At 42.1% G+C, this 16,344-nt stretch overlaps 1 protein-coding gene across 1 annotated transcript in view; it reads left to right on the top strand.

Annotated features, from left to right (window-relative positions):
• Positions 1–6,992: 6,992 nt before the first annotated feature.
• The window catches only part of LOC124125582 (sortilin-related receptor-like), a 37,163-nt gene continuing 27,811 nt past the window's right edge, over positions 6,993–16,344 (top strand). The window contains exon 1 of the mRNA XM_048397268.1: positions 6,993–7,234. Within this exon, the coding sequence (XP_048253225.1) occupies positions 7,156–7,234 (79 nt within the window). The 5' untranslated portion in view covers positions 6,993–7,155. The remainder of the gene's footprint in view (positions 7,235–16,344) is intronic.

The raw sequence follows: 16,344 nt of genomic DNA on the forward strand, positions 1-16,344 counted from the left end.
GCTGCGTTACATCCCTCGGGCATGCCAGCAACCAAGGATCGTGAGTTCGCATCCCGGTTTGCCCTGATTGTTTTCAGTTTTGTCCGCACTAAACTGTCCTAGGTTTCACCAAGGTGGTAAACATACATTCTACAATACTGTTCAAAGCAGTGTTAAACCCAACTCACTCACTCCTCCACCTTAAGGCTGTGATGTGACTAAAATACTGTTCTAGGGAGCTTTAAACTGATGCACTCGCTGGTAGTATATGATGATACATGGATTCACGTGGGTTGTTGTTCTTTGATACTCCACTTTTGATAGGGATGTTTTATTTTTCCACAATACACACAGTTAATTCTCATAATACCTTGTGTACATTTAAATAGAATGACATCTGGTTATCCCTATCAAAAGTTCAGAAGTATATTTGTGAGTCCTAGGGAGACATTCATTTTCATTTTTGGGAAGGAGTGTTCCAGGTTTTACAATGGGGGCCCAGTGTTTACTACAGTATCAACACATTCGTAAACACGCATACACACTACGCGAACATAAACAAATGTGTTTTACAAGCATTATTTATAGGAAATCGAGTTTTTCGGACAGAGATAATTTGCAACTACGCAAAAGCAAACTCGTGTGTTTCAGGTTGAAATCACAGATGGGGATCACATCTAGGTTAGAATTGATCTTCAGCAACCCATGCTTGTCGTAAGAGGCGACTAAGGGGATCGGGTGGTGAAGCTTGCTGACTTGGTTTATGCATGTCATCGTAACACAATTGCGTAGATCGATGATCATGATGTTAATCACTGGATTGTGTGGTCCAGACTCGATTAATGACAGACCGACGTCATATAGCTGGAATGTTGCCGTCATATAGCTGGAATGTTGCGGAGAGCGGCATTAAACAACAAACAGACAAACAAACAAACAAACAGAAAGGTATTTGGGAATCACTGGTATCATTTGACTGCTTCATACATGGTTCCAGCCGATGTTTGGCCTTCCCACTGGTGTTGTCGGGTAGTTGCTGTGGTTGCCTATCCACACGACCTGTGTTTGATACAGCTTATTCCAGAAGTGCATGGGAACCACACTTTAAGTACTTGTGAAGTGTATTTTCAGATACACATACAAAACACAATTTGTAAACGGCCGAGTCCCATGTTGACGTAATATGACTGATATATCAACAGTCACCCAGTTTCAAATTCCAGGGCAGAATAGATCCACTCTATTTCCGTGTGTGCTGTAATAGTCACTAAAATTTTGTTACAATTTATGAATTGTTATATCCCGATCACGTGACACCGGACCAGGCTATAAAGGCACCACGTCAACCGGTACCAGTTGTGCCTGGAGAAAAGCCACTCGATTTCATTGGCGAAAACAGCACCAAATATGATATATGGTACAGAGTATAGACTTGCTTATCGTATACACAAAGAAAAATGTTAAGCACAGCCCTATTTCTGAACCATGACACATGGCAACAAGAATCATCAGAAAGATGACATATCCCCGGCAGCTGCCTGTAAAGTAACCACAAGTAAATGCGCAATTCTGTATGTAATCAGTCAAGAGTTGAATGTTCTTGAAGAAACATACATTGTTTACCCACACCATGGTCGCATCCTTATGAAATGGAAAGTAAAACAAGTGTGTTTCTGTGTGTGTTTTTTATGCAAACAAATGACAAATTACAAGAAACAATAACTAAACAAGCGTATAGTCAACGAAGTCATCTTTTTCCCCCGCCCAATTTAACACGTTATGGTCCCAAACCCGGTTACTGACCCAACATTTCTCTTAGCCCATGTCAAAAAAGCTGCAATGGAAATTCTAAAATAAACATTTCTAAAACTCCTTAATATCAAATGGCGTCAGTTTATATATAGACATGCAATGTTTGGCAAGGAAATATTTAACAGTTTATTTGTTATACTCCATAAGGGAACCCACCCTATATTAAAACTTAAATCCAACTTGTTGCAATGGAAACGTAAAAAATAAAAATTTCTAAAAGTCCTAAATAGTAAAAGGCACCAGTTCAGTATTTGCCTGGTAGGCATGCAAAGTTTTGTAAGAAAGTATTTAACGGTTTTTGAGTTACGCTCCGGAAATGAACACCACCCTTATAGAACCTAAGTTCAACTTGTTGCAATGGAAACGTAAAAAATAAAAATTTCTAAAATTCCAATATAGCAAAAAGCACAACTTCAGTATGTGACTGATAGATTTGCCTAGTTTCGATCAAATACACTGAATTGTTCTGTCCCGGAAAAAGAAATGATTACGGACGGACGGACGGACGGACGGACGGACGGACGGACAGACAGACTGGCTGATTGCTATACTCGAGGGTGGCATGCTGCACGGGCATACCGCACATTGCACGTGAGCTTTCGTCACGCATGACTGATTGCATCATCTCGAGAAAACATAATTCTTCCCGTAATTATATCTTTCATGACTGTTACAAATATTGGGACCAAACAATAATTACATATATTAACACGTTCCTACTAGTGGACAGCTTTGGTGTGTGGTCGTGTGCATGAGCACGCATTTATGAATCCCTATCAAATAGCGATGACACCAGGTATTCGCGAAAAGATGGGCCTATCCTGCCCCGCCGGTGGCACACCGCAAGAAATTCTGAAAACAACTACCACTTTTTTAAAGTTATGTATGCCCTTGCTTTTATTACCAAGTATTGTAACAATTAACATTACATATTTGTCAGATGCGCACCTTAAAAACAATTATGAGGCTTTGGTTATAAAGAGATTCAATTGGTCTCAGTCAGCTACGACACACAAACTATAACTTAAAGCCTCCCCGCCAAGGTTGTACTAAAGGACGGAAAACAAATTGTGCGATCCCTAAACGCCTAACCACTAGTAATGTATTATTTAATCATTTTCGGGGAAACAGGTATAAGAAAAAACTCATCCTCCATTTGACCCAGCGAACACAATCAATTGTTATGGCATAACCCACAGCATCGTCTCGGGGCTCGGGAAGTGCACCATTCATTCACACGGGACAGATGACCACAATTCCTCTTTAATAACGATTCTCTAAATATCTCCGCCACGTCTGGCCGTCTATTGGATATTGATTGTGCGGTGTGGGAAATATGAATGAAATTGCCCCGGCCATATAGGGATTTATAAACAGTTAACATAACACCGAAAAAAATGATGTATGGTCGCCTGTGACACAACCTCTCATCACTGGAGCTGTGGTGAGGCTGATGGTGTTTTCAGTGAGATGCTGAAGCACGTGAAGGATGAAGCATCATGTAACAGCTGATGTGGGACACATATAGAGTGGGGGTGGGATTTTTACGTGTCTACTTAAATTTACAAAGTAGAAACAATTTTATGGATAACAACTTCTTTAATACTGTAAAATCCGACGTTTCGGTATAGATCCTTATACCGTTGTCAAGCAAGTTTTTCTTGATTGTGTCTACCTTGTCATCCGTCAACTTCTAAGTAATGCCTATCAAACAATTTACTTAAATTTGACCAAATAGAAACAATAAGTTAACCCGGACATCTATACCTAAAAGAACTCAGTGTGAAACCAGCCAACAAACAAAGACATGGTATACAATCAACAATTGAATTATATAATTAACTAGGTTTATAAATCAATACAAATCCCTGCAAAGTAATTACAATGGCGTACACTGGCAGTACACACGTCAATGGTAGAATAAAATACAAAAGTGGTATTAGCAATAAAGTCAGTGATAATAATATTCACCTAGCAGCAACTCTGGTCAAGCTCAGGAACTCGATGATAGCGTGTACAGCATAATATACACTCTTCACAAAAAGAAACGCACAGGTAGATTTTTAGTTAATTTATTGTACCTAATAAAGTCGATATATTTAATTTAATATCATAGATACAAATATGACATTTTGGAACTCGATAGTCACATGTTGTCGTTGTACAAAGGCATTGAAAACTGTTCATTGTCATGTCACATACGGCCACAAGGTTGTGCTGAACTCAGTATCTCGTGTGACCGCTCCGGGCAGCAATCACGGCTCTGCATCTCCTCGGCACTGACTGGATAAGTGTACGAATTCTGTCCTGCGGAATTCTGCGCCATTCTGCTTGTAACGCGTTTGCCAGTTGTGGGGGTGTCTGCGTCGTGTTCTGACGTTGACGTACTCGTCAGATTGGGTTGAGATTAGGAGATCTCGACTGCCAGGCCAAGACGTTGATGTTGGCATGTGTGAGGGTAGTCTACCGTGACACGAGTTGTGTGCGGTGGAGCGTTGTCCTGTTTAAACAGTTCCCACTGGCGGTCAATGAATGGAAGAAGGTTAGGTTGAAGAATTTGATTTATGTTGCGATTTGCCGTCAAATTTCCCTGAACCACAACCAAGTCAGATCTAGTGATGTAGGATATGGACCCCCACACTATGACACTACCGCCACCGAAATTGTCGAATTCACGTACACAATGTGGGGCAAAACGCTCATTTCGACGACGATAAACACGTTGTCTTCCATTTCGCCAGTGAAGAAGAAATCGTGATTCATCGCTAAACCACACTCGTCTCCAGTTTCTCAAATTCCAAAGCTGTAAGGTATGGCACCAACGCAAGCGTCGCTGTCGATGGATCAGTTGCAAAACAGGGACGATAACTGGTCTTCTGGGTCGGATTCCAGCCTCGCGAAGATGGTTCCTGACAGTCTGGTCCGATATCCTCCTAAACCAGGGATGCGTCCTGCAGTCTCCGTAGCTGTAGCATTGCGATGACGTAGGTGGAACAGTCGAATGTAGCGATCCTGTGCATTGGTGGTAACTCTTGGTCGGCCGGTTCTCGGACGGTCTGCAGTGGAATTGAACTGTGAGTATCGGTCACAAAGGCGGCAAATGGTGCTGTGGTGGGCGTTGAAGTGGCGTGCATCAGAAGACTGCGATTCCCCTCTTTGGATACGTCCTATGGCGATGTTCCGATGTCTCGTCATTTTCGAACTTGTTGACAATTGAATGACAACTTATTGGCTTAGGCTTCTATAGCCACCAACACGAGTGACGAATGCCATAACTTGCACGTGCATTTTGTTTTACTGTTTTCCTCCATGACATATTTTAACAAGCGTGAAAACAATGCCGTTTCAGACATTGCAAATCGACAATGGCTTCGTTTTGACGCACCGTTTGTCGAATATCAGGCCACCATTATTTTCCAATTACATATATCCAATTTATATACCGGATTTTTTTTGTGTAGCCAGGTTTAATGAACTACATACTACCTGTGCGTTTCTTTTGTTTTGAAGAGTGTATATGTGTATAGAATATACATTTATAGAGGGGGGTGATTTTTTTTCTATTCGAAGTTTAGCATGTATATAGAGGAGCGGTGTTTTTTTCTATACGAATATATTATTCTTTACACGCTATCATCGGGTTCCTGTGTAGTCCAGCTTCCAAAACAGGCCAAGGATGGATTGCCAGGGTGAAAAGGGCATCTTGATACAACCTCTGTCTTGACTTAATGTGAGATGAATAGACATACGCTTGCCCAACTTAAATAGTCTAAACACCTCCTAGAAATTTATATATCATGCTGGATTTGTCGATAGCTGTTCTAGAATATTCCAGTTTACACTTGACTCAAAAAGGCATCTAAATATAGTAACTTCCACGCCACTGCTTACATTCGATAGTTATACATTCCTAACAACTAATTATTGTTAAAACACAATGTTATGAACTTCTACTAAATCTGAACAGAAACAATATAATAAAAATACGACATTGTTTTACAATACATACACTCATGTAAAAAGTAAAATAGTGATAAAAGTAATATGAATCATTCCACAGGTCTGAACAGCTCCCGGGACGCTCTAGTCTGTGTGTGGAACATCCAGGTTAAGTTCTACAGATTAGCGGGCACCTTGGCATGGAGGTATGGTTGCTGTGGTAACTACAAATAATCATAGTAGTCCTGACTCGGACCGCTCTCCAGGCCATGTTGACAGTAGCCCCCAGACCACACGGCCAGCCGTGACCTGGCATTACACACAGGTGCAGCTGTCACGGTCATCCTCCTCCCACCAATCTGATTGTTTTCGCCACAGAACCAAGCAAGTCCAACACAGCCGTACAGCCCCACGCACAAATGTTCGGTCAACATCGAAACCTAACAATATCTATTTTACAATATCTTCTACATTTTCAGAATTGAAAGTAACTCCTAAGTTAAGAACACAATTAAAATCTCATCACTTGAATCAATATTTTAAACAATCTAGAAAATCTAGCAATTAACCTCACATTTACACCTATATGGAAAAAACACAGCTTCTTCGGTCTCTGGCCGTTTGCATTCGTACAAGAGAGATGATTTTTAAAAAAACCGTTCACAAATATTTCTTTGAAATGTATGACGTCTTGAAACGTAAGTTGTGTTTACCACCTGCTGTCCTAACTGTAAATTGACATGAATGGTGACCTTTTTATAAATGTACGAAAATGAAAAATCAGACATTGGCACTGGCGTCTTCGCGTGTGGACCTACAAGAAGGTGAGAGTACATTCGGTAGGTCGCCATGTGGGTCACTGTGCTTGCCGTAAAAGGCGACTAACGGGATCGGGTGGTCAGGCTCGCTGACTTGGTTGATGCATGTCATCGTATCCCAATTGCGCGGATCGATGCTCATGATGTCAATCACTGGATTGTCTGGTCCAGACTCGATTATTAACAGACCGCCGTCATATAGCTGGAATATTGCTGAGTGCGGCGTTAAACAACAAACAAACAAACACAATGATTCTCATAAAACCACCACTCAATTACACAGTCTACACATAATCTGACGTGAGAAGAAAAGAACTGAAACGTCGCTCAAAACGGCAACCCTCCAAATAACGTGCATCCAATAACCCCGAGGTACTGCACTCCTCTCCATCATCCACAAGACTCGTTAGTAACGGGCTGTACGTTGGCTTCACGAAACCAGATGCCGTTATTGTTTCTGGACGCACCATCTGATAAAGCCATTAGCACGCTGATAACGCTGGTCCACACAACCTTGATAACTGAACCAGCATCACATCTCACATGGTCCAGAATGAAATGAAGATGTCATCTTGAGTCAGTTCAACCGGAGCCTGGTAAACCCACCATGGAACATACATTATTCCGTCTCTTCGTGCCTCAACAGATTTTGTTATCGTTATCAACGGCCCTCCCAACACAAATGTGTGAGTACCTTAAACGTTAGTGTAGTGCTTTGATTAAACGCTTGTCATAAACTTAGAAAATCGACGGGAGTGTGAAAATGAATGAGGTAAGGGGGTTGATTAGATTCTGGGTTAATACAATCTTGTAGTTGGATGACTGTAAGTGAAACTTGAAGCATGCTACTTCAACCCCATCATCAATCCATCATCTCAGAACATGCATTGATCTTTGATCTCAACTGGAAATGAAGAACGCTGAATAGCTTTATTTACGATATCCTTGTACAGCAAAGATAGTGTTACTCTTTAATAGAGCCGTGTGCTTGTATGTACATCTATTCAGTAGTTAGGAAGTTTTCGTAGACATGACCTTGCCAGATTCTTCACGATTGGTCCGATGAAGATCGTGGACATGCACTGACTAGATTCTGTTTCACTTTAAGAGCGACGTCTCCACTGTCTTGTTCCCATGTGCAATCGGGGTCTAGTCATGCAATTACTGCCTCTTGTCAAATTGAGACATTGTGTCCGAATAATCGGCAATCTCTAACTTCTAGATTCATCTACACAAGGAAGTTCGACTGGCATTCACTCAATGAGTGTTTTAAAGGCTCGATCAGTCGCGCTAGGACCAAGTCGGGATCCCATGATCCAGGATACTCAACAGCGGTTGTCCATACTTAATTATTCCCTGATTGCCTACAGCGGTTGTCCATACTTAATTATTCCCTGATTGCCTACAGCGGTTGTCCATACTTAATTATTCCCTGATTGCCTACAGCGGTTGTCCATACTTAATTATTCCCTGATTGCCTACGAGTCCATTTTAAGTGCGCATTATTGTGTAACCGTCTCTTATAGCTGTTTCTGTGTTGATGGCATGCACCCTTATTGCTTTTAGCTTTGCAAATATTTGATTTTTATGAATACAGTGTTGCAATGGCTGCACATAGGTGTTGATTCCATGCTCAGATTCCAATCTGGCAGCTTTCTCCGTGTGCTGTGCTCAGCCCCTGCTGTTGTCATCTCATATTGCAGCGGATTCCAGATTAATCACGTGAAGCATACATGTGGTGTTACATAGAAGGTATTTGTCTTCCCCTGTCAAATAACTTAACTCATCGAGTCACCTGACACAAGGGATATTTTCATGACAGGCGCGGCCCGGATGAAATGATAACGTATTCAGGGAAAGTCCAATGTTGCATGCAGTGTGTAGTTTTCAACTGCTTGTAGTCTGAGGTGAGGTGAAATGGGGTTTAACGTCGCGTCCAAGATTATTGCACTTATATAGCGACGTGCATGTACGTGTATGTGTGTGTGTGGCTGCTTGTACTAGTCCGGACTGATGCCGATTTATAGTGCTAGCTCACTGAGATACCATACCGCAGTTTAACATGAATACCCCACTCAGACACAGTATACTGACTCCGAGCCGACCAGTCCTTGTTTTAGCGCCTTAATGCCGAGCGCCAGACAGGGTCACAACAAGTACCATCTTTTAACGTCTTTTGGTATGACGCGGTCGGGGATCGAACCCCGGACCTTCCGCTCTCCGGGCGGACGCTCTACCATTAGACCATGGAGGCGGTCGCTTGTAGTCTGAAGACGATGAGGAGGCAGACATGAGAACCATAACCGGAATCGAGAGAAATATTGATTTTATGACTAAACTATGAGGTATTGACAAACACTTTCATAGTAATTAATTGGCCTGGTTATGCTATGTAAAGGTTCCATGGGCTGCTTATCAACAGCAATCACTGGAAATATAAAAGGTGGCGCAGTTTGCTGTGCGGAATCCTTTGATTTTGAGTTCGAATCCCAGATTAATCCTGCTTATGATCCCGATGTGTAAGCTTCATACCCGTGTTCATCATTTGAGGCCTGCATCACTTCGGGAGTTCCTCCCCCGCCGTGAGATGACGGAAATATTGTTCACAGCAGCGTTAGACTCAACGTACTCACGCACCCATAGACTGTTATTTCTGTACTTGCCGATGTTTGCTTCTTGTCCAGTATGTGGTGGACCATCCTCGATGATCCAGTGTATTATATCGCCAATCCTTCATGTATATACCCTGAACACCACTCGCCACATAGAGTCGTGCGGAAGTGACGTCACTAGCCCCATCTCTCTTGTCACTGACTTCGGACAGAATTTTTCTCGTTCATTATCAACATCAGACAAAAATGTCCCCTCTGAACGCGATATCGGCATTTCTAGTTTAAAAATCGCGGCCATGTCGAAGATTGCCACGAGACTGTTATGAATTAAATTTAACCTGATAAAGGTACTAGAGAAGGAAGCTATAGCGACCAAATAATCAGTGTATATTTAGACACTGATCATGTGCGTGAGTCACGTGACAGGAGGGTGAGGCGGCTGTAGTTCGTGCGCAGAAACCCCCCAGAACAGTAGGTACAGTTCGATACGGTTTTTCAATCGTTTTTCAACCTTTTTAAAGAATAAATGTCTTGACTGAGTATGGCCCGTCTTCTCTTATACAAGAATTCAGTAAAAACGACATCCTGGTTGTGTTTGAGGTAGTCGAACACTAGTGACCTTTCCGCTTGTTTCAGTCATGAAAGAACAGTCTATTTTAGCGTCGTGTCATTCTAGCCGGAGTAAAAACAAAGCTATGACAACGAATGGCCGGAGGTATGTTTCTTAATAGAATGGAGATTTAATACTCTTGGTGAGCGAGGGTGGTCGTGGGCGCGTCACTGTGCAGCACATGTACTTCTATAGCCCTTGGGGATGCTGAAGAACATTAATCAGGACTTCCGCCGCTTTCAGCAGTCTCACGCAATCGCAGCAGGACACTGCAGAGTTTATCCACATAGAGAATCGAATGTAGGTCTTCGGCGTGACGAACACTTTATCCACTAGGCCACCCAACCGCTATCACTGATGGAAGTGCTGTTAATGTTGCATCTTCTAGTCTTCGAGAGATGGAATCGGTTTACTTGAGGCTTTGATCTCACAGAAGTGCTCCTTAGGGGGCGTTCAGATGGAAAAAGGGAGAACTTGGTTATAATTAGTTTGGAATAATGTTTCAAATCCATTTTTGTTGCGTCTTGTTTGTTTGCATGTTTAAGGTAATGCGCATCTTCTAGTCGTCATGGTAATGTCATCTCCATTCTATTGAGATGGAGACCTTGACCCTGGACCCATTCGCTACCATAGCCTCGTTTTCATTCCGATTTGAGTCACGTGATGTTATTAATAGCCGTCCAGTCAAAATACTCTCATGAGCGAGCGACATTATGCGCTAAGTCTGCGATGAGAGAGGTGTCAGTGACGTCACTTCCAAAACAAAGCAATAACGAAGAATGTGTCAAGGGTATTGTTAATTTACGAATGGACATATAATACTCTGATAACCGAGGTTTTGCGATGTGAAACATTATTTGTGAGACTGGTTCACTCAGGGGTAGAATGTATGGAACCTGTTTTTTGTGTTATATTGCGGGAAATATTTCCCGCAATTTGTTTGTTTTGTGAGACACCCGTTAGTAAATGAGTACTACTGACGCCATAATGGTGTATTATCTTCTTAAATACTTTTCTGAAGAATCGCACTGGCTACACAAACTAAAACCATTATCGCAAATAAAAAATAATGAAAAACGAAATCATGTCATAAAAAAACAGTGTTTAATAATGATTTGTGACCCCATAACCTGCAGTTTACTGTTACCGGACCAGCAGAGGGTAAAACAGGGAAACAAAATAAGACTTTATCACGTCATTGACCTTCCTACTCCGCTCAGGTAGCTCTACGCTAGGAGATCGATATCGATCTGTGTGTCTGCAGCGTCCATTTACCGGCGTGTGATTGATCGGTTCTGGCAATATGCACGCTGCAGGGGTAATGGCTGCCGGTAAACAGATCAACGCTCCACTAACTTAATAAACATGGAATAGTTTTTCTCTCTGCAGATATGAAGAAACGACCGACTATTTTAACGAAGCGCTATTTTTACGGTTGCCATGGTGACATGACGGTTATTTTCACAACTGGAAGACCGAACTCAATCATTTAGGTCATAAATGTAATTATGTTGTGATGACTAAATATAAAACATTATATTGTTTCAGAGCTTGGTTGAATTGATTGATCGCCCCCGTGATTGTGTCATTGACTGAAATGATATTATTGGCTATTTGGGTACGAGAGGAACAAGGGAACAACAAAGATCTTCGATACACAATGATGCTAGGGCGCTTGTTAACTTACTTTGTCCAGGTTTTGAAAGTCGTATGTGCATGTTTGTTCAGCTTGAGTAAAGGAAGTAGCTGACTTTGTCGAGTTGTCTCCCCTTGACTGTGTACCAACACTGAGACTTTTGCTTGTGTCCTTGTGCTATGCTCATGCTGAGGTGTCAATGTCCAAGCGTCAGCGGCTGTGCATAACCAGTGTCTAACATCTACCGAAGCAGATTCCATTGGGCTTAAAAGGCAAAACAGTGGTGAAAATTACATCGATCACTGAAAAATCAATGAAGACACCAGGTGTTCATGAAAAGGCAGGTGTCCTGCTCTACCGGTAGCGCCCACACTTTTCATAAAAAAGAAAGTGTTTGTTTCCTGCATGGCGCCGTACAGGAAATACTTTGTTCCGTGGTCGTACCGGACGCTACTACACATGAAACGGCCAAAATTTAAACGTTCTTCTTCTCTGTCGTTAAAATCATTCGCGAAAACCCTATCTATGTTATTTTTTCAGTCGGGAACCGCATGTTTTTCGAAGCATAATGAACGTGGTTAAGAAAGTAATGGTTCGCCGTTTAGGATTTTTCAATTGTGATCAATCATGCAATATCACATTACACTTCATTCCTCGCTATAATTTAACCTGCAAAACTTACACCACAATTCATGCCTTGCCGTCATGATCAAACCTACAATATGTCTTTACACTAAATGCCTTGCAACTATGATCTAACCTACAATATGACATCACACTATGTCTTGCCGCCATGATCTAACCTACAATATGACATCACACTGTATGTCTTGGGGCCATGATCTAACCTACAATATGACATCACACTATGTCGTGCCGCCATGATCTAACCTACAATATGACATCACACTGTATTCCTTGCCGCCATGATCTAACCTACAATATGACATCACACTGTATGTCTTGGGGCCATGATGAAACCTACAATATGTCTTTACACTAAATGCCTTGCAACTATGATCTAACCTACAATATGACATCACACTATGTCTTGCCGCCATGATCTAACCTACAATATGACATCACACTGTATGTCTTGGGGCCATGATGAAACCTACAATATGACATCACACTGTATGTCTTGCCGCCATGATCTAACCTACAATATGACATCACACTGTATGTCTTGCCGCCATGATCTAACCTACAATATGACATCACACTATGTCTTGCCGCCATGATCAAACCTACAATATGACGTCACACTATGTCTTGGGGCCATGATCTAACCTACAATATGACATCACACTATGTCTTGCCGCCATGATCTAACCTACAATATGACATCACACTGTATGTCTTGCCGCCATGATCTAACCTACAATATGACATTACACTGTATGTCTTGCCGCCATGATCTAACCTACAATATGACATCACACTGTATGTCTTGCCGCCATGATCTAACCTACAATATGACATCACACTGTATGTCTTGCCGCCATGATCTAACCTACAATATGACATCACACTATGTCTTGCCGCCATGATCTAACCTACAATATGACATCACACTGTATGTCTTGCCGCCATGATCTAACCTACAATATGACATCACACTATGTCTTGCCGCCATGATGAAACCTACAATATGACATCACACTGTGTCTTGCCGCCATGATCTAACCTACAATATGACATTACACTGTATGTCTTGGGGCCATGATGAAACCTACAATATGACACCACACTGTATGTCTTGCCGCCATGATCTAACCTACAATATGACACCACACTGTATGTCTTGGGGCCATGATGAAACCTACAATATGACATTACACTGTATGTCTTGGGGTCACGATGAAACCTACAATATGACATTACACTGTATGTCTTGGGGCCATGATGAAACCTACAATATGACATTACACTGTATGTCTTGGGGCCACGATGAAACCTACAATATGACATTACACTGTATGTCTTGGGGCCATGATCTAACCTACAATATGACACCACACTGTATGTCTTGGGGCCATGATCTAACCTACAATATGACACCACACTGTATGTCTTGGGGCCATGATGAAACCTACAATATGACATCACACTGTATGTCTTGGGGCCATGATGAAACCTACAATATGACACCACACTGTATGTCTTGGGGGCACGATGAAACCTACAATATGACATTACACTGTATGTCTTGGGGCCATGATCCATCCTACAATATGACATTACACTGTATGTCTTGGGGCCATGATCCATCCTACAATATGACATTACACTGTATGTCTTGGGGCCACGATGAAACCTACAATATGACATCACACTGTATGTCTTGCCGCCATGATCTAACCTACAATATGACATCACACTGTATGTCTTGGGGCCATGATGAAACCTATAATATGACATCACACTGTATGTCTTGGGGCCATGATGAAACCTACAATATGACATCACACTGTATGTCTTGCCGCCATGATCCATCCTACAATATGACATTACACTGTATGTCTTGCCGCCATGATCTAACCTACAATATGACATCACACTGTATGTCTTGGGGCCATGAAGAAACCTACAATATGACACCACACTGTATGTCTTGCCGCCATGATCTAACCTACAATATGACATCACACTGTATGTCTTGGGGCCACGATGAAACCTACAATATGACACCACACTGTATGTCTTGGGGCCACGATGAAACCTACAATATGACATCACACTGTATGTCTTGGGGCCACGATGAAACCTACAATATGACACCACACTGTATGTCTTGCCGCCATGATCTAACCTACAATATGACACCACACTGTATGTCCTGGGGCCATGATCTAACCTACAATATGACACCACACTGTATGTCTTGGGGCCACGATGAAACCTACAATATGACACCACACTGTATGTCTTGGGGCCATGATGAAACCTACAATATGACACCACACTGTATGTCTTGGGGCCACGATGAAACCTACAATATGACATCACACTGTATGTCTTGGGGCCACGATGAAACCTACAATATGACACCACACTGTATGTCTTGCCGCCATGATCTAACCTACAATATGACACCACACTGTATGTCTTGCCGCCATGATCTAACCTACAATATGACACCACACTGTATGTCCTGGGGCCATGATCTAACCTACAATATGACACCACACTGTATGTCTTGGGGCCATGATGAAACCTACAATATGACATCACACTGTATGTCTTGGGGCCATGATCAAACTAGTAACATGACATCACACTCTTTGCCCTGCGATCAACACCAAACATACACATGAAGTCAATAGAATTCCTGCTACCATCATCTTCTCCGACATATGGCAATACACACCGCCGTGATATTTTCGGATTATTGCAAAGAGCATCGTTAAACCCAACTCACTCGTTCACTCTGACTGGGGCTATCCGCTTCGGCTGTTTCGGCATATAAGTCTGACAGGACACGTAACAACACACACCACTTAGCACTGGGAAATAATGTAAATGGCTTGATAAATAAACGTCTCATGTTTCAGGAAGGCTTCAGCTCCATCCATTTACCGACTTTGGCAGACCAGGTGCCACGCCACACATCGACTTATCAAACACCATTAACACTTTATGAGTCAATCTGTACATGATGGCAAAAAATCAAAAATATCGGAGAAACAGGATTAAGCATTTGTTTCAATATGGCAGCGGTTACAGACTTTCATTGTGAAGTGTGTATGAAGCATTCGTAAAATATTTCGAATCTTCTCACTACATCGCCTGGAAAATGTTTAAAATACCGAAGTTGAAGTACTATTTGTCGTGGCGCTGTTCAATCAAAAATCGAGGCTCACAGTATATATCATGATATAGTCGAAGTCGTACAATCGAATTTGAGATTTCTCGCGATTATGTTTAAAGTTTTTAAAATACAAGCCAAACCTGTCAAAAGAAGCCTTCGATAACCGGAAGGCTGAACGTGCAACACAATGGTAGTTATTCACACGACACCAGTGATACAACCAACAGTTACGACTTGTGTGTAGAAAACACAAGTGGTGATAAAATAAGAACGATATTGTGAGCCTCGATTTTGATTGAACAGCGTTACGACAGACGGACATCAGTGTTTATGAATCATTAAGAAATAGTTTGTATTAGTTTGTAGTTTAACGCCGCCATTTTCCTGCTATGTGATGGCGGTCTGTAAATAATCGAATTTGTACAGATAATCACTATCAAATAGTGATGATATCATGTTTTCGCGATAATGTGAGCGTATCTTGCCCCATTGGTGGCCCCCGCGATAGCTTACTTCTCTTCAAGATACGAAAGATAAGCGTTGTTATAATTCCACAATCATGCCGCGTTGATTCCGCATAGTTCCGCAATCACGCCGCGTTGATTCCGCATAATTACGCTATCACGCCGCGTTGTTTCCGCACAATTCCGCAATCACACCGCGTTGATTCCGCGCAATTCCGCAATCACGCCGCGTTGATTCCGCAGACATTTCACGGACGTACGCGGTGCGTTTGCAGAACTCTACCCCGTTACAGAGGTTATTTGTTGTGTGCAGTAATATATAATATGTTGGATAATCGACGATGGCTACAGCTCGGCACCGTGCCACCACAACATACAGCGTGATGCCACTGATAAACACACTTTCAGTGTTCAAGTCCAAGATCAATATGTAATGTGAAGCTCGGTGATTTCCTTAATCAAATGTACGTTACACAATAGACACGCCATTACCTAAGGTAATACCCCGAAGATCTGGCATGTAAACGCAATAGAACACGAAACACTTGCCATTCCCAAGGCCACAAATACGACATGAAGCATATTGTTTACCCTCAATTATCAACGGGTTAGATGAATGTATTACCGCGGATTGTTTGTCCGCATGTCGCGCCCCCATCGTGT

Source organism: Haliotis rufescens, unplaced genomic scaffold (assembly GCF_023055435.1).
Source record: "Haliotis rufescens isolate VD_foot unplaced genomic scaffold, xgHalRufe1.0.p SCAF_17, whole genome shotgun sequence".
Classification (NCBI taxonomy): domain Eukaryota; kingdom Metazoa; phylum Mollusca; class Gastropoda; order Lepetellida; family Haliotidae; genus Haliotis; species Haliotis rufescens.